This window comes from Heterodontus francisci, chromosome 6, assembly GCF_036365525.1.
Source record: "Heterodontus francisci isolate sHetFra1 chromosome 6, sHetFra1.hap1, whole genome shotgun sequence".
Classification (NCBI taxonomy): Eukaryota; Metazoa; Chordata; class Chondrichthyes; order Heterodontiformes; family Heterodontidae; genus Heterodontus; species Heterodontus francisci.
Window position 1 is genome coordinate 69744738 of NC_090376.1, and position 26493 is coordinate 69771230.

The window sequence follows — 26493 nt, forward strand, 5'->3', positions numbered from 1 at the left end:
CTTTACATTTACTGAGATTGGCAACTTTCCCTGAAAATTTGGTCTATTATATGCACAATAAACCTGAGAATCAGGTTGAAATCAGAGAGGTTAATGAAGCTTTGGTTCCAAAGGTAAAAGGGCAGTGTGCTCAATTGCTGTCATCCAAATCCCAGATAGACACTCCATAAGATAATGTTTTTCTGATAGTTTATTCTTTAAGTATATTTTTTAGTTCTTGTCCATTGATTGTAATTTATGAAATTAAGTTGCTATTACCTTAGTTGCCTATCAGGACTGAAGTTAGGACCTGAATGACCAATAGTGCCATCACTCTGCAGTGTCATCGTAGGGGCCTGAGAGAACATCATGGGACTGCTGAAATGTAATGCCAAGCTTCCAGAGGATAGATTGGGCAGGGAAGTCTGCACAACCTGTCCAGCATGTATCATTTTAGCATTCTATGAAAAAATAAAAACACAAATAGTCTTGTTCAGCAAGAAAATCAAAGTCCAAATATTCTGTTTAGCACATAAAATTCTGCATTTAGTATTAAATATATCAGATATCGTATCACTGTTATCAAGGACCAAGACATGCAGCTCTCGAAATTCCATGTGGTGCGTTGTGCCGTATTTGCACCCACCAATGCCCTGAAAGCTGAATCTGCCACAACTTTGTGAATCAGCTTATTTGTATATCCATTACATAGAATTACATTTAATTTTACAGCACAGAAACAGGCTATTTGGCCCAACAGGTCTTTGTCAGTATTTATATTCCACACAAACCTCCTCTCAACTTACTTCATCAGTATATCCCTCTATTCTTTTCTCCCTCACGTACTTATTTAGCTTTCCCTTAAATGCATCTATGCTATTCACCACAAACATTCCATGTGGCAGCGAGTTTCACTGGAGGATCTCCAGCGCAATCCCCATGTAAAATGTGTTACGATCAGGTGAGAAAGGTGTCTAGAGGTCCCTCTCGGCTTTCACCTGGTCTTACCGTAACACGGTTTAATTTTAAACACACCCTGTTTTAGCTCCCCCTTGGTGAATCCTTGTTCACCACTTTCCAATTATAAGGCAAAGAAACAAGCACAAACAGGATTTCTTAGGTTTAAAGAAGAAAGGTTGAAATTTATTAAACTTGAACTTAAACTCTAATTTGGTTGACGCCTATGGATACACAAGGCGCCCAAGCTAGCATGCATACATGATACACACATGCAAATAGAGACAGAAAAGAGAAGAAAAATAAAACTGCAATTATCATGGGTGATTTTAATCTGCATATAGACTGGACAAATCAAATTGGCAAGGCTAGCATGGAAGACGAATTTGTAGAGTGCATCAGGGATAGGTTCTTAGAACAAGACGTTGCAGAACCTACCCAGGAACAGGCTATTTTAGATTTGGTAATGTGTAATGAGGTAGGATTAATAAGAGATCTCGTAGTTAAGGATCCTCTAGGGGAAAGCGATCATAACATGATAAAATTACAAATTCAGTTTGAGGGTGAGCAACTCAGGTCTCTAACCAGTGTCTTCAACTTAAACAAGGGCAATTACAGAGGTATGAAGGAAGAATTGTCTAAAGCGGGCTGGGAAAACAGACTAAAGGGAAAGTCAGTAGATGAGCAATGGCAGACTTTTAAGCAGATATTTCATAACACTCAGCAAACATTTATTCCAGTCAGAAGGAAAGACTTGATGAGAACAATGAACCACCCTTGGATAACAAAGCAAGTTAATGAGAGTATCAAATCAAAAACAAAGGCCTACAAAGCGACGAAAGCTAGTGGTAGGCCAGAGGATTGGGAATTTTTTAGAAACCAGCAGCGGATGACTAAAAAACGAATAAAGAGGGAGAAAATTGATTACGAGAGTAAATTGGCAAGAAATATAAAAACAAACAGTAAGAGCTTCTACAGGTATATAAAAGAAGCGAGTAGCTAAAGTAAGTGTGGGACCCTTAGAGGATGAGACTGGGGAAGTAATAACATGGAACAAGGATAAGTTAAACCAATATTTTGCATAGGTCTTCATGGTGGAGGACACTATAAACATCCCAACAATAATAGAAGAGCAAGGTGTAAATGGGGGCGAGGAACTTGTAACAATCTCGATCACGAGGGAAAAGTTGCTTGACGAACTGATGGGACTGAAGGCAGACAAGTCGCCAGGACCTGATGGCCTGCACCCAAGGGTTTTAAAAGAAGTGGCTGCAGAGATAGTGGAGGCATTGGTCGTAATATACCAAAACTCACTGGATTCCGGTAGGGTACCAGTGGATTGGAAAACCACTAATGTGACGCCCCTATTCAAGAAAGGAGGGAGACAAAAAGCAGGAAACTATAGACCAGTTATTGGGAAAATGTCCATAATTAAGGAAGAAATAGCAGGACATTTAGAAAAACATAATGCAATCAAGCAGCGTCAACATGGTTTTATGAAAGGGAAATCATGTATGGTAAATTTGTTAGAGTTCTTGGAGGATATAACAAGTAGAGTGGATAAGGGGGAACCGGTAAATGTAGCGTATTTGGATTTTCAGAAGGCGTTCGATAAAGTGACACATAATAGGCTATTGCACAAAATAAGAGCTCAGGGTATTGGGGGTAATGTGTTGGCATGGATTGAGGATTGGCGAACACACAGAAGGCAGAGAGTCGGGATTAATGGGTCTTTTTCAGGTTGGAAAGCCGTATCTAGTAGGGTGCCACAAGGATTGGTCATGGGCCTCAACTATTTACTATCTATATTAATGACTTGGAGGAAGGGACAGAGTGTAGTGTATCCAAATTTGCTGACAATACAAAAATAGGTGGAATGGCATGCTGTGATGAGGACACAAAGAATTTGCAAAGCAATATATATAGGTTAAGTGAGTGGGCAAAAACTTGGCAGATGGAGTTCAATGTGGGAAAGTGTGAGGTCATCCACTTAGGTAGGAAGAATAAAAAGGCAGATTATTATTTAGAAGGAGAAAGACTACAAAATACTGCAATACAGAGGGATCTGGGTGTTCTTGTACATGAAACACCAAAAGTTAGCATGCATGTGCAGCAAGTAATTATCAAGGCAAATAGAATTTTGGCCTTTATTGCTATGGGGTTAGAGCTTAAAATAGAGAAGTCCTGTGAAACTGTACAGGGTGTTGATGAGGCCACACCTGGAGTACTGTGTACAGTTTTGGTACCTGTATTTAAGGGAGGATATACTAGCATTGAAGGCAGTTCAGAAAGGATTCACTAGGCTGATTCCTGGGATGAAGGGGTTGTCTTATCAAGAACGGCTAAACAGGTTAGGCCTTTATTCATTGGAGTTTAGAAGAATGAGAGGTGATCTTATTTAAACATATAAGATTTTAAGGGGGCTTGACAGGGTAGATGTTCAGAATATGTTTCCACTTGTGGGGGAATCTCGAACTAGGGGATATAGTTACAGAATAAGGGGTCACTAATTTAAAATTGAGATGCGAAGGGATTTTTTCTCTCAGAGGGTGGTGAATCTCTGGAATTCTCTACCTCAGAGAGTTATGAAGGCTAGGTCACTAAATGTATTGAAGGAGGAGGTAGACAGATTTTTGAAATCTCGGGGAGTCGAGGGTTATGCGGAGCAGGCCCGAAAGAAGAGTTCAGGCCTGGGACAGATCAGCCATGATCTTATTGAATGGTGGGGCAGGCTTGAGGGGCTGAATGGCCTACTCCTGCTCCTATTTCTTATGTTATTAAAAGTTTGAGGCAATATCTGAAGAGCTTTTGTCACAGTTCTTCAAGTTCACTGTAGAGTCAGACCTTGTTTTTTGTTGGGGCCCAGTATTCCTCTTCAACCTTGTTTGCTGTAGAAGACTTTTCTTTCCTGGGGTTCATGTGTCTTCTGTGGATTTAGAGGCTTGTGAGAAAAAGATGGGAGCAGACAGGAGCGATCTTCTCAGTCCAGGAGCAAACAGATTTTCTCGGTTTAAACTGTTTGTACAATTCAGAAAAACCAGGTTGCCAAGCAGGCTAGTCATGTGACCAGCTGGTCTGACCACATCTGTTTAGTTTAGTTTAGTTTAGTTTAGAGATACAGCACTGAAATAGGCCCTTCGGCCCACCGAGTCTGTGCCGACCATCAACCACCCATATTATACTAATCCTACACTAATTCCATATTCCTACCACATCCCCACCTGTCCCTATATTTCACTACCTATACTAGGGGCAATTTATAATGGCCAATTAACCTATCAACCAGCAAGTCCTTGGCATGTGGGAGGAAACCGGAGCACCCGGAGGAAACCCACGCAGACACAGGGAGAACTTGCAAACTCCACACAGGCAGTACCCAGAATTGAACCCGGGTCGCCGGAGCTGTGAGGCTGCGGTGCTATCCCAGCAGTCATCCTGAAATTTGAGCTCTCTCACCTTCAATGTCAGGTGCTCAAAGTCCATTGTGCGTTAAACTGGATGAGGGAAATAACCTCTCTTGTTCCTATTGGTATGCAAATGTCCTCAATACAAGTCTGGCAGCTCTTGTAACAGGCCTTCTCTTCTTTCCAGCAACAATTTTAAATTTAATGTCCATATAGTGAAATTAATATGCCTCATTCTTGGCAGGTGGGGGCCCAGTATGACAAATGGTAGTAATGTTCAGTAGGTGTGAAAAAATTAGAATGCGGCTTTAAAAAGCTGAAATAAAAACAAGAAATGCTGGAACCACTCAGCAGGTCTGACAGCATCTGTGGAAAGAGAAGCAGAGTTAACATTTCGGGTCAGTGACCCTTCTTCGGAACCTTCTTCAGTTCCGGAGAAGGGTCACTGACCCGAAACGTTAACTCTGCTTCTCTTTCCACAGACTTGCTGCCAGACCTGCTGAGTGGTTCCAGCATTTCTTGTTTTTATTTCAGATTTCCAGCATCCGCAGTATTTTGCTTTTAATTTAAAAAGCTGAGTCTGGCTACGGATTCAGCAGCAGGCTGAGGGACAAACAGATAGATAGAAAAGTTCACTGTAAGGTAACTGCACTGGATGGCTACTAACATTTGGCCCAATGTTTTAAGAATGTCCTCCACTGAAGGGTCTGGCATGGTCTGCTGAAAAGGGGTTAAGGGCATTGCAAGGAGGAGTAAAAGAAGAGTTCAAAATTTCTGCGAGCCTGACCTTCAAACTCTCCTGAAGTTGATCAACCAGAGGAGAGAGAGATTTTTGGGTCTGCATGGGAGGATGCCTCAAAAAAATCTTTCTCATGCTATGTGGAGAGAGGTGGCAATAGCTCTGAATGTCAAGTCTCTCATCTCCACAACTACAAGCCACTGCCACAGGAAGTTCAATGACATGGAAGGCAGGGTAACATACTGAATACTCTCCTTTTTCTTCCTTCAATAACCTGTGCATGAGCGTACTGCAAAATTAAAAAGCTGGACAACTAACCCTTCATAATGCACTCTGGTTAAAGGGAGCACAGACTAGAGATCTTATAATACATCTAGTCATCTTTCCTAAAAGCATCTATTTGCATATACATCATTTTACCTTTTGTTTTCCTCCCCTCTTAAAGGGAAGAGTTCCTACATGGTCCAAGTGTAGCAAAACATAAATGCATTTGGGGTTTATAATTTTATTGTTTTGTTCGGTCCTAACTTACCACCTATCTCCCAGTTTCCCATTTCTAATGAAGCATCTACAATGATGCTATATATTTCCAGCATTTTATGTTTACATGTTAGAAACCTAATAATTTAGCTTGTTTGTGAGTATACTTGTTCCATTTGAGTCTGCTGGAAAGACACAAGATTATGCTGATTCTATTGGTACCTGGAACTGTTTACTGGGAAGATCCTGGTCTTGCACAATAAGACCCATTTGTTGCTGCTTTTGCTGTTGTGATTCTTGATGCTGTATTGGACTGAAGCTGACAGGCGCTGGTTGCTGTAGCAATAACTGAAAGGGGGAAAAGCAAGCTTTAAAAAAAGATTTTCCTCCATGTTCATGACATTCAGATCTTCAGATACATTCTGTTTGTTTTTTTTAATCAGTTCATGGGATGTGAACATCACTGGCAAGGCCACATTTACTGCCCATCTCTAATTCCCTTGTGGTGGTGAAGCACCTTCTTGAATTGCTGCAGTCGATGTGGTGTAGGTGCCCCCACAGTGCTGTTGGGGAGTATTAGCAATGGTGAATTTTGATGGACAGAATATGCTACAGAGGTAATTGTGTGATCCTGCACTCAGTGGGAGCCTTCCTGCAGGGACACTGGGTTAGAGACAGGCATTGGAGTCTCAATTCTCTGACTTCTTTTGAATGCATCTCCCTGATGGAAACCTACGTTGGGAGAATATTTCTTAAGCAGTTATCTGACAGTATTGCTGAGTGAAATTTTGAATATTAAAATGAATTCCATGTTAATTGGAGTCTTATAATCTAAAAAAAATATTTGAAGCATTTTACTTTGAAATGCTGACATTGTGGCATTACTGTACAAAGAACTGCTGGATTGTGAAAACTGCTTTAGAAGTACCGTAATATAATTCCAAACGGAAACAGTTCGCTTTTCTGACAAACTGGTCGTATTGTTCTGTCACACCAGCATCTGCAGCTACTGAGGGAGCAGCATCAGCACCAGAACTGACTCGGTTCAAGGAAATGAGTGATCACCATCTTCTCAGGCAACTAGAGATGGGCAATAAATGCAAATCTTGAGAACAAAGTTTTTAAAAATTGGAGCACTGGGATATTTTCACAGTGGCGCAGTGGTTAGCACTGCAGCCTCACAGCTCCAGCGACCCACGTTCAATTCTGGGTACTGCCTGTGTGGAGTTTGCAAGTTCTCCCTGTGTCTGCGTGGGTTTTCACCGGGTGCTCCGGTTTCCTCCCATAAGCCAAGACTTGCCGGTTGGTAGGTAAATTGGCCGTTATAAATTGCCCCTAGTATAGGTCGGTGGTAGGGAAATATAGGGACAGGTGGGGATGTGGTAGGAATATGGGATTAGTGCAGGATTAGTATAAATGGGTGGTTGATGGTCGGCACAGACTCGGTGGGCCGAAGGGCCTGTTTCAGTGCTGTATCTCTAAATCTAAATCTAAAGTATCACTGCTCACCAGCTGAAATGTCACAAGAGAGCATGTTACTTCACATCTGAGCTGTAATGGTAACAGGAAAGACTAGAATGGGAAGAGAAATAAACTTTGTTACAAGGAACAGTGTGCCCTTTATTAATTTTCAGTCTTGACTCAGTGGAAGCACCCTTTGGGGTCTGGAACAGAGGCAGACAGGCGCTCAATTTGGCACTGCCAGCCTCAGTGCCTGTTCCCTGTCACGATCCCGACCCCAAGCCATTTTGAATGAGGGTGGCTCGGGGTTGGATCAGCTGCCTATGCCTTCCTGGCGGGCAGCCAATTGCCGTCAATTAATGTTTGGAATTTCCAATCGGCAATGCGGGCATCCCACGTCAGCTTCAACCACATCCAGTCCAACATGTGGGCTCATGGCAGGAGGTGGGGGAGATGGATCACATGAGGGACCCCCTCCCTGACCCATGACGGCTGCTGGGCCCCAGTTGCGGCCACTGGCTATGGAAAGGTTGTCCCTTCAGGATCATGGCCATATAGCTGTGGCAGTTTTAAAAATCAAAATAAACTTTCCTGGCCTTCTCCCTCGCAGTTTCCGACTTCAGATTGCAGCTCCCACTTGGCCAGTCGGACTGCCGATCACTGAGTGCTGGAGGAGATCCCACTAGCTCTCCAGTGTCGGGAGCCTGCCTACCATCCCTGATTGGACAGTAAGCCTGCTCCCTGTCCTTTAAGTGACTGAGGATTTTAAAATCCTTGTGAGTGTGCTTAAAGCATGCCATGCGGGGTTGGGACCTGGAATCAGCCCCCATTTCTGGTTCCCAACCCCTGATTGAAAATCCAGCCCAAAGGTTATGGATTCAAGTGGCACTCCAGAGAGTTTTTTTTATTCTTTCATGGGATGTGGGCATCGCTGGCAAGGACAGCATTTGTGCCCATACTTAATTACCCGTGAGCAGGTGGTGGTAAGCTGCCTTCTTGTCCATTTGGTGCGGGTATACCAACAGTGCTGTTAGGGAGGGAGTTCCAAGATTTTGATCCAGTGACAGTGAAGGAACGGCGATTTAGTTCCAAGTCAGGATGGTGTCTGACTTGGCGAGGAACTTGCAGATGATGGTGTTCCCATGCGTCTGTTGCCCTTGTCCTTCTAGGTGGAAGGGGTCACGGGTTTGGAAGGTGCTGTGCTGAGTTGTTGCAGTGCATCCTGTAGATGGTACACACTGCTACCACTGTGCGCTGGTGGTAAAGGGAGTGACTGTTAAAGGTGTTGGATGGGATGTCAATCAAGCTTCCTGATTTGCCCTAGATGGTGTTGAGCTTCCTGAGTGTTGTTGGAGTTGCACCCCTCCAGGCAAGTGGAGAGTATTCCATCACACTTCTGACTTGTGCCTTGTAGATGGTGGACAGGCTTTGGGGAGTTAGGAGGTGAGTTACTCGCTGTAGAATTCCCAGTCCCTAACCTGCTCTTGTAGCCACAGTATTTATGTGGCTGCTCCAGTTCTGCTTCTGGTCAATGGTAACCCTCAGGATGTTAGTAGTGGGGGATTCAGTGATGGTAATGCCATTGAATGTCAAGGAGAGATGGTTAGATTCTCTCTTATTGGAGATCGTCATTGCCTTGTACTTATGTGGCACGTATGTTCCTTGCCACTTACCAGCCCAAGCCTGAAAGCTGCCCAGGTTTTGCTCAATGTGGACATGGTCTGCTTCAGTATCTGAGGAGTTGCGAATGATACCGAACATCGTACAGTCATCAGCAAACATCCCCACTTCTGAACTTATGATGGAGGGAAGGTCATTTATGAAGCAGCTGAATTGGGTGGGCCTAGGACACTACCCTGAGGAACTCCTACAGTTTTGTCCTGGGGCTGGAATGATTGGCGTCCAACAACCACAACCATCTTCCTTTGTGCTAGGTATAACTCCAACCAGTGGAGAGTTTTTCCCTTGATTTCCATTGACTTCAGTTTGGCTAGGGCTCCTTGATGCTACACTCGGTCAAATGCTGCCTTGATATCATGGGCAATCACTGTCATCTCACCTCTTGAGTACAGCTTCTTTGTCCATGTTTGGACCAAGGCTGTAATGAGGTCAGGGGCTTGGCGGAACCCAAACTGAGCGTCAGTGAGCAGGTTATTGTTGTTTAAGTAGCGCTTGATAGCACTGTCGACGGCACCTTCCATCACTTTGCTGATGATCGAGAGTAGACTGATGGGGCCGTAATTGGCTGGATTGGATTTGTCCAGCTTTTGTGGATAGTATATACTTGGGCAATTTTCCACATTGTCGGGTAGATGCCAGTGTTGTAGCTGTACTGAATCAGCTTGGCTAGTTCTGGAGCACAAGTCTTCAGTACTACAGCCGGGCTGTTGCCAGGACCCATAGCCTTTGCACTATCCAGTGCCTTCAGCTGTTTCTTGATATCACGTGGAGTGAATCGGATTGGCTGAAGACTGGCATCTGTCAAGCTGGGGACCTCAGGAGGAGGCTGAGATGGATCATCCACTCGGCACTTCTGGCTGAAGATGGTTGCAATTGCTTCAGCCTTTTCTTTTGCACTGATGTGCTGAGCTCCTCCCTCATTGAGGATGGGGATATTTGTGGAGTCTCCTCTTCCTGTTAGTTGCTTAATTGTTCACCACCATCCACGACTGGATGTGGCAGGACTGCAGAGCTTAGATCTGATCCGTTGGTTGTGGGATTGCTTAGCTGTGTCTATATCGCATGCTACCTCCACTGTTTGGCATGCAAGTAGTCCTGTGTTTTAGCTTCACCGGGTTTCATTCTCATTTTGAGGTATGCCTGGTGCTGCTCCTGGCATGCCCTCCTGCACTCTTCATTGAACCAGGGTTGATCCCCCGACTTGATGGTAATGGTAGAAAGGGGGATATGCCGGGCCATGAGGGTACAAATTGTGTTTGAATACAATTCTGCTGCTCCTGATGGTCCACGTGAATGTCCAGTTTTGAGCTGTCAGATCTGCTCTGACTCTATCCCATTTAATAAGGTGGTAGTGCCGCACAACATGATGGAGGCTATCCTCAGTGTGAAGATGGGACTTCGTTTTCACAAGGATTGTGTGGTGGTCACTCCTACCAATACTGTCATGGATAGATGCATCTGCAACTGGTAGATTGGTGAGGACAAGGTCTAGTAGGTTGAGCACATAATCCAGGCGGACACTCTAGCGTAGTACTGAAGGAGTGCTGCCCTGTCGGAGGTGCTGGGCTGGATTTTACCTTAGATGGATAGGAATTCGCCACAGACGTGAAAGTCGGTGGTGAACCCACTTCCGCCTAGCCTGGGGATCTGTCCCACATTTTATGGATCCCCGGGCTTTAATTATCCCGAGGCGGAGCGTTCACCCACTTGAGGGAGAAGGTAGCCTCAGTGAGCTGCCGGCCAATCAGCAGGCTGCCAGCTGTTAGTCCCAGCAGCGCTACCCGGAGCGGTGGCCACTGCTGGGACTGCAGCCCAGCCGACGCCAGGGAGCCAGGAGTGAAGGTAAGTTGGGGGATCGGCCCTTCCCTGGTGAAGCTGGATTGGTAGTTTGGGGGGAGGGGGTTGTCTTGGGTCCCGGGGGTGGGTTGGGAGGCGGGGATGGCCCTCAATCGGGCACCCTGTGCCTGACTGTCATGCGCCCCCCACCCCGGGGCGCGGAAAGGCCAGCGGTTATCGCTGGGCGCCTTTCACGTCCTCAGCATGCTCACTTGCCATGGGTTAAAATACCCGTGGAGGCAGGCGAGGGCCCTTAAGTGGCCGTTAGGTGACCACTCAAGGGCCTTGATTGGCCTCGGGCGGGCAGGCCGTTTCCCAACCCCTGCCTGACGTTATAAACTTGGCTGGAGGTGGAAGCGGGATGGGTAGGCCTCCCGGAGACTCCCGCTCAATTTTACGCTGCCCCCACACCACCATCTGACCCGTTGGGACAATGTAAAATTCAGCCCACTGTCTTTCAGATGAGATTTTGAACTAAGGCCCTGTCTGTGCTCTCAGCTGGATGTAAAAATTGTATGACAGCATTTCAAAGAAAAACACGGGAGTTTTCCCCAGTGTCCTGGCCAATATTTATCCCTCAAACAACATTCCTATAAACTTATTATCTGGTCATTATCACAATGCTGTTTGTGGGAGCTTGCTGTGCACAAATTGGCTTCTGCATTTTCTATGTCACAATCCCAACTACACCTCAAAAGTACTTCACTGGCTGTAAAGCACTTTGGGACATCCATGGTCATGAAAGGCGCTATAGAAAAGCATTTTTTTTCTTTTTAATATTCAAATAAACTGTGCTAAATATATCTATTATTAAAAGAAATACAGATTCTCAGATGCCGCATTATCATTCGGATTTACATAAGCCATGGCACCATATCTTCAATTTGCAAGTGACCTGTTGCACTTGCATTAGGGCAAATGATTAAAGTAATTGGATAGCCCACAAAACGGGCATGCGATTACCCTGCACCCGCTCAATGTAGTGCAGGAGGTATGCCACTCCGGTCGGTGCGGCCTGCTCATTCTCATTATTTCAGCATGCAGCCGGCGCTAAGCGTGCCGTGCATTACTGCATGCATCAGGGAGGGCCCAATATTATTTATTGTTAGCATTACTTAAAACTAGTCTGCACTGCCTATAGCTTGCCTCTTAATGGGAAGGTGAATTTTAATAGTGCTATGCAACAAAGAACAGTGGCAAACCATGGGAGAAAGTGTCCATCATGGTTTTCCAACGCTGCACAGTAGGTCTTGGTAGAGTAGGAGGAAAGGAGGAAAAATATCCTGTATCCACAGGGAGGCAGGAGGCTCTCCAGACACATGGTGAGAAGGCAGTGGGAACAGATAGCATGGAAGCCAATGCCAGGAGTTTAGCCCTGAGGAACAAGGGGTTGAGGTGTAACTGCCTCTTCCAAGCTCCATGGAGGAGACTGTGTAATGTAATTCAGTGGCGATTTCATCTTTAAGAAACTGTACCTTTACGAGATCAGGCCACTGATGCAATTGATGACATCATCAAACATATATGAGGAGACACCATTTTGAGTAACCCATTCAGCATATTGCTTTACAAACAGCACACATAAACACAGCGAGAAAAGATCTGTATCTGAAATCATGCAGTGTAAATAAGTAAGACAGTAACAAGACAAGGGGCGGCACAGTGGCGCAGTGGTTAGCGCTGCAGCCTCAAAGCTCCAGCGACCCCGGTTCAGTTCTGGGTACTGCCTGTGTGGAGTTTGCAAGTTCTCCCTGTGACCGCGTGGGTTTCCGCTGGGTGCTCCGGTTTCCTCCCACAGCCAAAGACTTGCAGGTTGATAGGTAAATTGCCCATTGTAAATTGCCCCTAATGTAGGTAGGTGGTAGGAGAATGGTGGGCATGTGGTAGAAAACATGGGGTTAATGTAGGATTAGTATAAATGGGTGGTTGTTGGTCGGCACAGACTCGGTGGGCCGAAGTGCCTGTTTCAGTGCTGTATCTCTAAAATAAAACTAAAATTTAAAAAAATACATAGTGTTTGTGTTGAGTCCGAATATAAAGTCTGCAGTTGTCATTTAAAGATGACTTAAGAACACAGATAACACTACAGATGGTACTGGCCATTATCGGAAGGGCCATTGTTAAGGCGATGGCCAGCGGCAGGGCTGATTCCATTGAAGATGATGGTATCCTCATACTAATTTTTCTTCTCATTTCCCACTTCCCCCTAAACCCACAATCTCTTCTGACCGAGAAGCTGCAGATGGTGTAAGTAGGCACTTAATTTTACATGCGCAGCCACCAGCTTAGATACTGGCACTGCGTATAACTTAGAGGATATCATAGAAGTGGTAACTGCATGTGGTGAGACACAAGTTTGCTGATGCCAGGGCAGGGGCAAGATTATTGCAGGTGCGAGCTTACCAGAGGGTGAGATTGCACATGAGTTCTGCTGCAGAGAACTCAGATGAGGATTCAAGTGGGCCAAGTTACAAAAGAAGGCTGAAATAAAGACAGGAAATGTTGGAAATACACAGCAGGTCAGGCAATAGAACTGATGAAAGGCATCGACCTGAAACATTAACTCTGTTTCTCTCTCCACAGATGCTGCCTGACCTGCTGAGTATTTACAGCATTTTCTGTTTTTATTTCAAATTTCCAGCATCCGCAGTATTTTGCTTTTGTACAAAAGAAGGCTGATAGGCGTACACAAAGAAATGCTTGGTACATTGGGAAGCCTGCTAGAAATTCTGTCTTCAATACCAAGGAGAAGGGAGGAATCTGGCACAAGCATGGCACAGGGCTTTGCACAGAGTTTGGAGCCCATTCTTTCCAGCATGGACAGGTGGCCAACTCCATCAACACGCTTGTAAACCCAACCATGAAGCAGCATCTGATGGCTGATGTTTCAGCTTCCATTGCAACACAAGCAATTTCCACCAGAAAACTGAGTGCTGCAGTGAAGCACAGACTGAAGTCATGCAAGCTCAGACTGCTGCCATCATGGATGTGCATACAAGTGTTCAAAGGGGCTTGCAGGTTGTCACGGCAGTGTAGCAATCTGTCCTCCAACAGATAACGAAGATGGCTGAGACGCTACCCCGGGGGCGTAGCAGTGTCTCCATGGAGCATAAGCCTGCTGTCCTTTCTCAGGATCACAGCATTCATGACACCAGCCCTGACACTCCGCCATTGCCCTTGCTGTTGCCTATCAATCAGCCGGCCCATACTGATGTTGCCCATGCTGATATGTTGCAGACTGAAGCTGGGCCTTCCAGGTTTGACTGTTCAATGTTGTTTTGCAAGGCCATCTGCATTCCCCTCCACTGAAAGTTAGCATTCTTCATCTAGCCATGTTGCAGCCACTGGGGTAGCACTTTGTTGGAGCACTAGGACAAACAAAGGCATATGGAAGACAAAGACTAAAGTAATGTATGGGGTGATTAGCATAATTTTGTATGCAATATGGCATGATTTCATTTATAAATTTGGTTTGCATTGTTTATTTTGTGTTGGTTTTTATTTTTGCATTGTGGCCAAGAAGATGAAATGATGGTCAGTGACAGAGAGAAGGTAAGGGGTGTGAGACTGCTGGTAATGGAGAATTCGGATTGAGATTACTGGTATCACACTTGAATCACTTCTTCACATACAGCACAGATGGAAAGGGGCGGCCTAGGTTGCAGTCTCCCTTTTTCTTCCTCCTCTTTCATTTTCTTGTGCTGCTACTCAGCTTCTGGCCTGACAGGTGGTGCCAAGGGCTGCTCCTTCATCATGGCAAAATTGTGCAGCATGCAGCACACCATCACAAATCTTGAGGCCCGCTCTGCTGAGTATGCAGGGCTTCTCCAGACTGGTCTAGGCAGCAGAATTGTTGCTTCAGCACACCAATGAATTGTTCTATCATATTTCTTGTGGTAGCATGACTCTTATTATATGCATGCTGTTTTCCGCAGTGCATGGGCTATGAACCGGATGGATACGTGAACTATGTTGTCACCCAGTAGTCACCCTTCAGTTTTGCCATAGTCACTGAAATACAGCTGGCACAGCAGACTGATGCAGAATAAAGGCATCATGTCTTATGCCAGGATACCGGGCATTGACCTGCATGATGCAGTGCCTATGGTGTGGGGCCACAGACACCATTTTGGAACCCTAAGGCACTCATAGTGCCCAAAAAACAGGTGCTAGTGAGCCCAATTTCTCATCCATTTTATAGTGATTAGTTTGCTACAACACTATAGGGGTCAACAATTATGCTTGTCAGAAGCACATGTACCATGCTTTGATTTTTGCCCTTGTAGGTCAAATGGGATAGTAATTTTTATTACATTTTAGTAGGGTAAGATTCTAATCTCTTGGGTTGAACATTTCCTCTGTGAACCATGTGTAACAGAATCATAAACCTGTTCTTTCTAAACAGGTATACAATGTCATAATACATAGTGAACAGAGAAATCTTCCTGCTCAGTAAAAATGAAACCTTCTGCTTTGTTCCTGCATACTACCACCTAATGATTTGAATCAGGAACTACAAGAACATAAAGAAATTCAATCCTGATGGTCAGCGCAGTGCCACTCAGTGAAAAGCACCATATATTACATGAATTACAAGAAAGCACAATGATTATTTTTCCATTGGAAGGTGAAAGAGGAGGAAAAATAGGGGATGTTTAAAATCAAAGTACATACAACAAGCAACAGAAAAATAAAACAAAATCTGAAAGATTAGTGGTTTATCTGCAACTGCATTCTGCTGGCTTAAATGCAGGCCAGTAGTTTATACTGCACACTCATCCTGAACAAGTATTTCTGTTAGACTGGAGAACATCGGAAATCCCAGGTAAGCTCCAGATCAATTTAAACAAAAAGGGCGAAAGAGGTGATTTTAAACCTACTCGCCCAGCAGAAACCAGGTGGGCAGACATTTAAAATCAGTCAGCTGACCTATCCACCAATGTCCCATATCGATCCTGCTGTCTTAAATTTTAACCTGATCTTCTGAGCAGGCGCAAGGACGCTCAACTAAAGTCAGCGAGGTCCTTCTTTAAATATGCAAATCGGGTTCTGATTATGTCATCAGGTCTCATGCGATTTTAACTGTGACCTGAGAAGGAAAGGTGTTTTGACTTTCCCGCCAGGTGTTGACAGCAGGAAGTACATCCAAGGCCAGAACAAGTCTAGACATGGATGTTCATTTAGTTTCCTTGTAGGGCTAGGAGGAGCGGGAGTGCCGCAAGGAATGTTGAGGTCTCCCCGGCCAGGCTTCCCCCTTTCCTCCAATGGGATCCTCCTGAAACACCCTCCCCGCAATGTACCTTCTTGCTAGCAACCTCCTGCTGCCTGAAATTCTGCTCCACTCACTGGCCAACTGACACTTCCCAACTGTTTTAAGTGGCCAGCTGACTGATGGCATGTGATGATTTAAAATTGCCCAGGCCTCATGCTGCCAAGTCAGGAGGGATTTGGCATTTATCTTGCCATGTGATTGATTCCTGCTCCCTGTTAAAATTAAGGCTTAAGTGTGTGGATGGAAATTAGTTTTGGATTGTAATGATGTCAGAATTCAGCAGGACTACAGTACTGTAGTCAGGATCATCATCTACACTGGACCACCAACTTTTGTTTTGTTCAAGACCAGAAATGGGGAGTGGCTTTGGACAGGAGGCAGTCTTTGACATTTCCAAACCAATTCATATGTGCAGCCTGCTCAATTGGCAATGACATGGTGGGGCTTATGTAAGGCAGTCAACCCCTGTGGCTGGAACGATGGCAGATACCCTCAACGCATGCACAGGGCTCAAAGAGGCCTGCTTGCTTATACATGGAATGCTTTAAAAATGCAGCAATTGGACCTTTTCTATCTAGTTCCGAGTTATGAAATTTATTGGCTGTTTATCCCCAAAGCTGGGCCAATCCAGTTACAGCAACATCGCAATGTTCAGAGCCCTTAAAAATAGTCACAGACTGGGATTTATTTCACATCAAGGCTAAATTTTTCTAAAGAAATGTTCTGCAGTTAGGCATGTGGCCATAATCTATTGTCATCCAGAAACACCAAGGTTATGTAAAATCAGAAAAAAGGCCATTTAAAAAAATAAATTGAGAACATTTTCAAGTGGCAGCCAAAGCGTACGCCAAATGGACAGAGTGACCTGTTGGTGCTGCCACTCCTCCTGGGCCCACTAAAAAAAACTGAAGGTTTCCTGGGCTGGTTTTTGGGCAGTTTCTAGGATCAAGTGTTAGGTTGCTCAATGCCTAGCACAACAGAGCAGAGTATGCACGGCACTGTTCACACTCTGCCCATTTGTATCTGAAAATTGCAATCAGGGTCTGACTATTTTAGGCAGGCAGGCTGTTCATTCATATGCAAGCCCCTCTCCTCCATTTTCAATTGCTGGTGGTCCATTTTTCAGGTGAGTTGAGAATTGACCCCTTTATGTTTTTATTGCTAGCTTTAATATCTGATAATTTTTCCATATCAAAGCCACAACTGGAGACATTAACTCCCTGCAAGCAGACACCTGAGTCTATTCATGCAATTTTTGAATATGAAATTTTATCAGGACCCAATACGCAAGGCAGGGCCAGTTCTAGCCCAAGTTCTAAATACCCAACAGAATCGTTGTCAATATTACAGGCTTTTATAAATAACACTGGGCTGTGGCTTCCACTGAGGTCTCTTCCTACTACAATGTCAGGTTGGCTTACTGGTAGTCTCTGATTCAGAAAGTCACAGGTTAAAGCCCCACTACAAGACTTGAGTTCATAGTCCAGGCCTTTATTTTAATATAGTTCTGAGGGAGTACTACACTGTTGCCAATGTTGTCTTTTGGATGCTGGAGTTGTTGAACTTTTGGGCCAGCTTCTCTGTTCAAGTGGATATGGCACTATTTGAACAAGGGTTTTTCCAGTGTCCTGACAAACATTTATGCTTCAATAAAAAAATGAAATGTTTATTTTAATGCTGTTCATGGGACCTTTTTGTGCAAATTGGCTGCCGTGTTTGCCAACATAACAACCATCAATACACATCATAACAACAGAAAATACACTTCAAAATTAATTCATTAGCTGTGCAGCACATTGGGGCATCCTGAGGATGTGAATGGCACCATATCAATGCGAATTCTTTACTTCTATTGTATTACTGAATATAAAAGATTAAGGAGTGGAAAGACATCGGGCTGAATTTTACGTGCCCCAGCGCATCGGAGGGTAGCGTGGGGGCGGCATAAAATTGAGCAGGAGGCTCCGGGAGGCCTACCCGCCCTGCTCCCGCCTCCGGTGAACTTTACGGCGTCACTTAAGGGCCCTCACCCTCCTCCAAGGGTATTTTACCCATGGCAAGCGGATGTGCTGGAGACGTGAAAGGCCGCCCAGCGATAGCTGCCGGCCTATCCGCGTCCGGGGGGGGAGCCATGGCAGTCAGGCACAGGGTGCCCAATTGAGGCCCTCCCAACCCACCCCTGGGACCCAGACGCTCCCCCCTCCCCCAAACAACTACCCTTGCCTCACCGCCATGAACGATCACCTCCTGGCGAGGCAAGCCCAACTTACCTGAAGTCCTGGCTCCATGGTGTCGGCTGGGCTGCAGTCCCAGCAGTAGCCACCACTCCTGGTGGCGCTGCTGGGACTAAGAGCTGCGATTGGCCGGCAGCTCATTGAGGCGGGACCTCCTCCCTCAAGTGGGTGGAAGTCCTGCCTCGGGACAATTAAAGCCCGGGGACCCATAAGATACAGGATGGATCCCCAGGCTAGACGGAAGCAGGTTCACCACCGACATTTACATCGATGGCGAATTTCCATCCGCCTAAGGTAAAATCCAGCCCATAATATTGACTTATACACAGCACAGGAATGAAACAGACTTCTTTGGTTCTCATAGAAGGTAGTCAAAGGCACACCTAAATCAGATGCTATCAATAGTGAGAAATGAAATTGTTGTTTCCTCCTTTTATAGTATGTTTGGTCCAGAACCTTACATTGTTTCTAGACTAGCTGAGAAAATGCAAAAAGAAGGACCTTTCAAGTCTTCAGAACATCCACAGCCAAATAAGAGGTGTTTAAAATCAATAAAGATTTAGACGGAGTAAATAAAAAGAAACTGTCTCCATTGTTTGAGGGGTCGATATCCAGAGGACACAGATTTAATGTGATTGGAAAAAGAATCAGAGGCGACATAAGGGAAAACTTTTTTATGCAACCAGTGGTTCAGATTTGGATTGCACTGTCTGATTGGGTGGAGGATACAGATTTGATAGTGGCCTTCAAAAGGGAATTGGATAAATACGTGAAGGAGAAAAAATTGCAAGGATATGGGAAAAGAGTGGGGGAGTGGAACTAACTGGATTTCTCTTTGAAAGCGTTGCTGCAGACTAGATGGGCCAAACAGCCTCCTTCTGTGCTATGATTCTAAGTAGTTCTGTAGGTAAATACAGCAATCAATTTTGTACACAACAGGGTCCCACAAACAGTAATGAAATGAATGGCCAGTTGATCTCTTTTTAATGGTGTTAGTTGAGAGATAAATACTGGTTAGGATATCTTCCTACTATTCTTGCAATAGTGCCCTGGAATCTTTTATATCCACCTGAAATGGCAGACAGGGCTACCATTTATCTCGAAGACAGCACCTCTGACAATGCAGCATTCCTCAGTATTGCACTGGCTTGTCAACTGGATTATGTGCTCAAATCCAGGAGTGGGGCTTGAACCCACAACTTTCTATAATCGGCGCAAGAATGCTACCACCGAACCAGGGCTAAAACTTATTGGTTAAAGCAGGTCTTCCACAAACACAGCAATCCAAATGGTATACATGCTTTCAGTGGTCTGAGTGTGTTTCAACCTTACTGTCTAATTTTACCCACACTGGTTTAGTTATAGTTTATCTTATCTGATAGGTCAATGACTTGCCAGTTTTGCTCCCAGGAACACAGCACCACAGTTTGCATCATCAGACAGGGTTTTATAATCTGTAAAATCTAAGGTCTGGCCAATGTTTTACTGGCAACTCAATGTAAACATCTGAGTGTGACTTTTACACTGCTTTGATCAACATATTAAATTTTACGATATCTGACCTTTACCCACTGAAACACAACGACACCAGTTTTTCTGAGGTCCCAGCAATAAACCTGTATTCCTGCAGCAAAAAGTTTCAAGGTCCAACTCTCAAAAATTCAGGGATACACTTTCTGACATTTCATTTGGAGCTCTTGTGCAATAGTTTTCCAGCCTTCCTTATTTTCAACAGAAACAGGATGACAAGGCACCTGAGAAAGTCCGTACCCACCCTTCATAGGGCAACTATTCTGTTCTGATGTTTTTGTTCAAATAGTTATTAATATTATTCTTTCTATTCCAGGATGTGGACAAAAATGGATCTTGAAGCAGAAATAGGCAATAATACATTTTGGAACATAAAGTTAAACACTGATCTATTCCACCCATTATTCATTTGCCTATATGTCTTAAAGCATTTGTTGTGCAATCTCACCTGTAAATTTGAATCATCCACCATGCATAGTTGCTGCTGGATTTTTTGTAGCTCTTCTTGCTGCCATGTGATATTTGCTTGGAGAATGCGTGTACGTTGCTCAAGCTGGTCCTTGAGAGACTGAATCACATCAAACTGTGCTGATAACTGATATGTACAAAAATGTATGCAATTTAAAAAATATTCAACATTAAATTTGAAACATTTCATGTGGACAGTCATGTCTAAATGTAATTCTAGATCTAAATATAGTTATGAGGCAATCTTCTATTTGAGTTAGAAACTTTGATTCAGAAATATTCATATGATAATTTTCTACCACTAGAGAGTTGTTTAAAGATAATGCAGACATAATGGGCAGGATTTTCCTTCCAGGGTCAGGAAACCGATGTCAGGACTGTTTCCAGGTCCTGAACCCCACCCCCCGCCCCCACCACCATGGGACAGGGGGGAGGGAAACGCGAAGCCCCTAATTTTGATTGAGCTAGACTGTTAATTGGATGGAGGGCGCTTGGGCTGCCAATTAGCAGCTGCGGGTGTGGAAATAGAGGTGGGACTGACCACTGCAGCCATTACTGTGGCTGCTGTTTAACTTCAAGAATGCAAGCACTAGGGATCCCAGAAGAGAGGCAGAGGGCTGGCACCTGGAGCGGGGCTGTCCTGCGCTTCACAGCACCAACCTGGAGGTCCTCCTTGAGGCAGAGGGAGAGGAGGGAGATCCTCAATGAGCTCTTTAACTAGATTAATTGGACTCATTTGCGAATCAGGCAGAATCTTGGGGCTGGCCTCCTCTTGACCTGATGAAATTCGCTGGCGGCAGGAACGGTGATGGGAAACCAGCACGCCGGCTGGCGCTGCTATTTTCAGCATCCACCGACCTCCATTCCCCACCTCTGGCGGGACCTAAACATTCAACCCATAATCTGTGTCATGCAGACCACCCCACCTGCCAAGAATGAGGCATATTAATTTTGTCATATGAACATTGATTGTTAAACTGTTGCTGGAGTGAAGAAATGACTTGTTAAAAAATCACCAGACACTCAGCTGGAAGGACATTTGCATACTAAAAGACACTGCTTGTGGATACAAAGGACTATTTCCTGCTCCAATTAACCCAAATGGATTTTGATCACCAGCCACTGAAGGTGTAAAAAGAGCATTCCAAAGACTGCTCAGGTGATTCAATCCACAAAGCCAGGACTGGTTACACCAGTTGGTCACATGACTAACTTGCTGGGCCAAGTGTTTTTGAACTAGCCACAGACAGTTTGAACTCAGAAACACTGTTTGCTCCTGGACTGAGAAGACCTCTCCTGTCTGCTCCCATCTCTTTCTCACAAGCCTCTGGATCCACTGAGGCCTCTGGTCCACACGTGAACCTCAAGAGAGAAAAGTCTCCTACATCGAACAAGGTTTAAGAATATTGGGGCCCAATGAAAAGCAAAACCTACCAACAATCAAGGATTCTATAGCGAGCTTGAAGAACAATAACCAAAACCATCTTCAGGTATTACCTCAAACTTTTCCACTTTATTTCTTCTGCTCTATCTTTTCTGTCTCTATCTGCATGTGTGTATCGCGTATGCATGCTAGCGTGGGCGCGTCATGTATCTGTATGCGTTAACCAAATTAGAGTTTAAGTTTAATAAATTTCAACCTTTCTTCTTTAAACCTAAGAAAACCTGTTTGGCTGGTTTCTTTGCCTTATAATTGGAAAGCAGTGAAAAAGGATTCACCAAGGGGAGCTAAAACACGGTGTGTTTAAAATTAAACCCTGTTACGGTAAAACCAGCTGAAGGCAGGTTTCTGGACCTGCTAGACCCCTTTCTTACCAGGTCGTAACAGTCTGCAAACGTGGAACTCCAGATGATACAGACCATTTAAGAAGAAAATGGAAACAGAAATTTAAAAGAATACTGGTGCTCCATTGTACTATGTCACCAATTGCAACAGCATCTCAAAATAAGATGTTTATGATCCTGTCCATGCTGTTAGTCAGAAGGATTGTGTGCAGGCTAGGTCTTCCACACAGAAATTAAAGAAGAAAATGCAAGAATGAGTCACCACAGAGTGTTTGGACACTGATAAGTGGCAAGATAGTGGTATTGGAAGAGATAAGGGAGCACATAACTTGCCTACTCTCTCAGGTAGGGAACATAACATGGTCAAGGGGAGGAATGGAATAAGTAATGAGTAATTTTAAAATCCTGAATTTTAAATAATTACTGTACATGCTTTGTTAATTTCTGTTTGTCCTGTTTATCAATTTGGTTGACAATTATAAACAAGGTTTTAGGGAAATGGAAGAAATACATTCACACAATTAAAGAAAATGTGTTTATTTTCTAACCTGTGTCATTGATGCAGACTGACTGACCATAGTAACTTGGGGCAACAGCTGCTGCGAAAGTAGATCAATAGATGGCTCCAATATTAAAGACTGCAAAAAAAAAACTAGGTTAAAAATATTTTGGTTTTCACAATTAAACAAGAGATGACTGAAATAGACCAGAGCAAAGCAAACCACTGTGCCAAAATCTACCTGTTTCATCAAATACAGTAAAGATTTCCAGTGAGGACAGTACATGTCAAGAGCAGTGAGTAGTTTACAGGAAGTATGAGGAAATGTAAATTGGCAGGTAATGAAGCTGAAGTAATTATTAGTGAGCTGACAAATAAATTTAAAATTTCTTTTACAGAAACAAATAAAGTGCAGACAATAGAAAATTAATAGTTTTCAAACAACGATTATTTAGATTTATAATCTCATTATTCCGTACTGATTACCATTTTAATTTCGCATCATGTAAATTTATGGTGCCATTGATCATGTAAATGTCAACAGTCCAGAAAGCAGATTGGGAAAAAAAACGCCTGCACAATATGTAGATAAGAAAAATGTAAATTTTGTGAAGGACTTGCATTTATATAGCACATCACAAAGGCAAAGACTTTGTGGTAAGAATAATGGTGAGGCTGTCAGTGCTTGCCATTATTATGGAGTAAACTGGATAGCAACATATAGTGTTTGCACATGTGCAGTTAAATGTAGAAATCAGGAAAATGCTGTCCAAGTTGCTCTGCTCCTCCAGAAACTTGACTGTAACAGTACCACGCCAAGACACTCAGCATTCAAACACATGGGGCCTGATTTTCCTTCCGGGGTCGGGAAACTGATATCAGGATCGTTTCTGGGTCCCAATTTCACCCTAATGGGGAAGCAGTCACAACCCCGATTTTCACAGAGGCAGCCTGCTAATTGACTGGAGGGCGGGTAGGCCAATCTGCTTTTCAAGGCTACCTCTCATGATCTCTTCTTGTGTCTCCCACAGGTTCTGACATGGAGGGGGAAGGACAGATTCCTGTGTCTGCACTGGGGAAAGTGCTGGCATCAGAGATATCAGAGCAAGCACTGTCACATCTTACAAGCACATCCTACGGCAGCTCAGATACAGTCGCCTCGGTGGGTCCTTGCGCCTGATTAGATAGGGTGGCACTAGGTGATGCCCATGTCACGACAGCTGTGGGCAGTCCCTGTAGGAGGATGGAGGACAGACACAGCCACGCGCAGCTGGGTAGATGCAGGGCCTTGGGAGTCACAAGAAAGGACGCTCTACTTAGATCAGCAGCAACAGATGTGTTCCCACATGTCAGAGCTCCCTGAGGCAGTGCATGATCATGGGCTGAGAATGGAGGACAGGGATTTTACGGATCCATGTGCCCACACCTCCTTCCCTCTCAGGCTCTCCTCCTCACTGGAGGACCTGCTTCCTGAATGGACGATGCTCATGGCACTTGGGCAGTGCCAATCTGAAGGGCCACTGTGTCAGTTTCTTTTTCAACACTGTCCATCCCATTCCCCTCTCAGCAGCTCTCGATTGACCCCCGTGCCAGGGGTTTGATGACACAATGGAGGCTTGATCCCAGATCAGTGGCTGCTCAACTCCCCCTCCTCCACGCTAAATGCTCTGGCAGCGCTGTGCCAGCCTTCTTGACCCCACGGCTGCCGAATGCAGCAATGACCTCAGCTGCTGCCCTCTTGCCGCCCTTAAATACCTGCAGGGGCTCCGATGCCCCATGGCCCTGTGTACTCCTCGTAAAATGCAAACGGCCACGTAAAAATTCAATTGGATCTTCAACAATCTTAACAAGCTCTCAATTGGCAGTTTTGAAAAGTGTGCACTGTTCTCGCTCAACGTCGTCTGCCACTGGTAAGATGCAGACCTAGCATGATGACACCACCCCCGCGAATTTACAATCCCCGCCGCCTCCAATGCCGCCCACTTCAGAACTGTAAAATCCTGGCCGAGAGTCCAATCAGTGCATGTGGGCGACCCTGGCTCAGGGCTTTGAATACATGAGCTCCTCCATTGAGAGAGTGGCCAACCTCACAGAGAGCCTTTTGCAGCAGCACTTGAAGTGAATGCAGAAGCAGCACACTAACATGTACCGAATGCATGCCACACTCTGTAGTATGGACTGGTCAGTGGTGCTGATGGCACAGAGGTGTTTGGAATGGATGCCAGTTGCACCCTAGCTGGTGCTCCCCTCCAGCCATCTGCAGCGCCTACCTAGGGCTGAGGCAGTCACCGAGCAGGATGAGAGTGCCACGAGGTGCCATCATCATCATCGGCCCCTTTGGCCCCTCTGATTGAGGGACCATCTGTGCAGCAAGGCCCAGTGACAGAGGCCACCCCTGCATTGACATCAGTGTAGCAGCCTCTGCAGGTGCCTCCATGGACACCCAGAAGTCCTCCCACTATTTTAAGAAAATATTGGGGCCTAGATCTCAGAGGAAAGACCCGTATGCTAACCTGGTGCATCACAGATTCCTAGTTATTTGTGATGGCACCATTTACATCAAAAAATCTTACCCAATAAATTATTTTTGAAGCACTGTTGTTAAATGGGCAAATGTTCTAAAAATAAAAATTGGTAGGCTGTTAAAAAGATGACAGTAGGTTGCAAGCTGAACTTTAACTGTTTGATCACTCCAAGAAGGCCTGCCACTCAGGCAGCAAGCTGAGTGCTGGAGTTATCTTTTTTTAAATCTAATTTTCCCTTAAAGGAAGACTGTAAAAGGCTTCTGATAGGCAGACAGGTAGCAAATTAAAGTAATGTGGAGAAATGAGGTAAACCATTTTGTGAGACAAAACAGGGAGTGTAAGTATATGCTCAATGACACGAAGCTGAAGGGTTCAAACAGCAAAGAGTTTATGATATATTTGCAAAAGCCACAGTTAGAGTTTAGAGCTTGGGTGTCCTTTTACAGAAAGGGCATTAAAGTCATAGAAAATGTACAGCATAAATTCACCAGGATAACACAAAGGATGAAAAGCATGAGTTACTGAGAATATTTCCACTGGAGCAGAGAAGACTAGAAGGAGACTTAATAAAAGTTTTAAAGATTATATCCCTATTTAACATGGGGGTAGGGATCAGGTTGTTTAGAGGAGAGGTGAGCAGGAAACTCCCCTTACCTCAGTAGCATGAAGCCAGGGAGATTTTAATTCCCAGGCATCATGTGTGTTAGTTGTTTACCCAAATCTGGTAGCAGCTGGCTGGTGGGTGGGAGTAGAATGTCAGATGACACAAGAGCACCAGCCAGGACTGTAGGAAGGGTCTCTGCCATTCTGGTAAATCATGGGGAGTAGGTTTCAGGAGGATCTCACAATCTGAAAAGGAGGGGACATCTAACCTTTCTTTGTGGTGTCCAAAGGAGCACCCCTCTTCCTGTCCCACAAGGAAAGTAAAAAAAGATTTAAAAAACCTACCTCTTTGGCTTATTCAGGCCCTGACCATTCTTCCCGCTAGTTTCACTTGATGGGAAAGTTACTATAGTTTCCTTGCTCAGGTCACTGTTTAAAATAACCATTATGTCCTGATAATGTCACTGCCACCTGCTCAGTGGAGCAGGTTAAAATTGAAGACGCCAGGAGGGGAGTGTGATGTCGGTGGGTCAGTCGCCCGGACAATTTTAATCGCTTTCCAGATTTCTGCTGGGCAGACGAGGTTAAAATCACTCTTTAATGCGAGTTTTGATAGGGTGTAAAGAGAAAGGTCCTTTCCATTGTTTAGGGAGTCAGTGATCAGGGGTCATCCATTTAAAATTGACACTATAAGAATGAGAGAGATCAGAAGAAATTTCTTTACACAGAGAATTGTAAGAGCATGGAATGCTGTGCCAAGGTAATAGTGGAGGCACAGATCATTGCATCTTTTACAGGAACTGGGGATAAATATTTTGATGGACCTAGTGGCTGAAGACATGGCGCTCAATGATGGGGAAAAGGTAGAGGGGATACACAAGACAGCTGAGCTAATGAAATGGACAATTTGAAGCAGACAGTTGGAGGAGGCTGGCTGATGGGAAGGGGTGTGGCCATGAAGGGACTTAAATCAGGACAAGAATTTCAAGTTTGAGGTGTTGGAAGCCAATGATGAAGGTGAAGGGTGTATGGGACTTGACA

General features: G+C 44.6%; 1 protein-coding gene across 7 annotated transcripts in view; it reads right to left on the reverse strand.

Annotated features, from left to right (window-relative positions):
* The window catches only part of LOC137371375 (neuronal PAS domain-containing protein 2-like), a 183095-nt gene that overhangs the window by 25376 nt on the left and 131226 nt on the right, over window positions 1–26493 (reverse strand). For 5 of the 7 annotated variants that reach the window (XM_068033871.1, XM_068033870.1, XM_068033874.1 and 2 more), the window contains 4 exons: window positions 22374–22463; window positions 20021–20167; window positions 5782–5907; window positions 259–440 (listed from right to left, as the gene is read on the reverse strand). In XM_068033871.1, the coding sequence (XP_067889972.1) occupies window positions 259–440; window positions 5782–5907; window positions 20021–20167; window positions 22374–22463 (545 nt within the window). The remainder of the gene's footprint in view (window positions 1–258; window positions 441–5781; window positions 5908–20020; window positions 20168–22373; window positions 22464–26493) is intronic. The other 2 variants (XM_068033872.1, XM_068033877.1) reach the window with 2 other exon arrangements.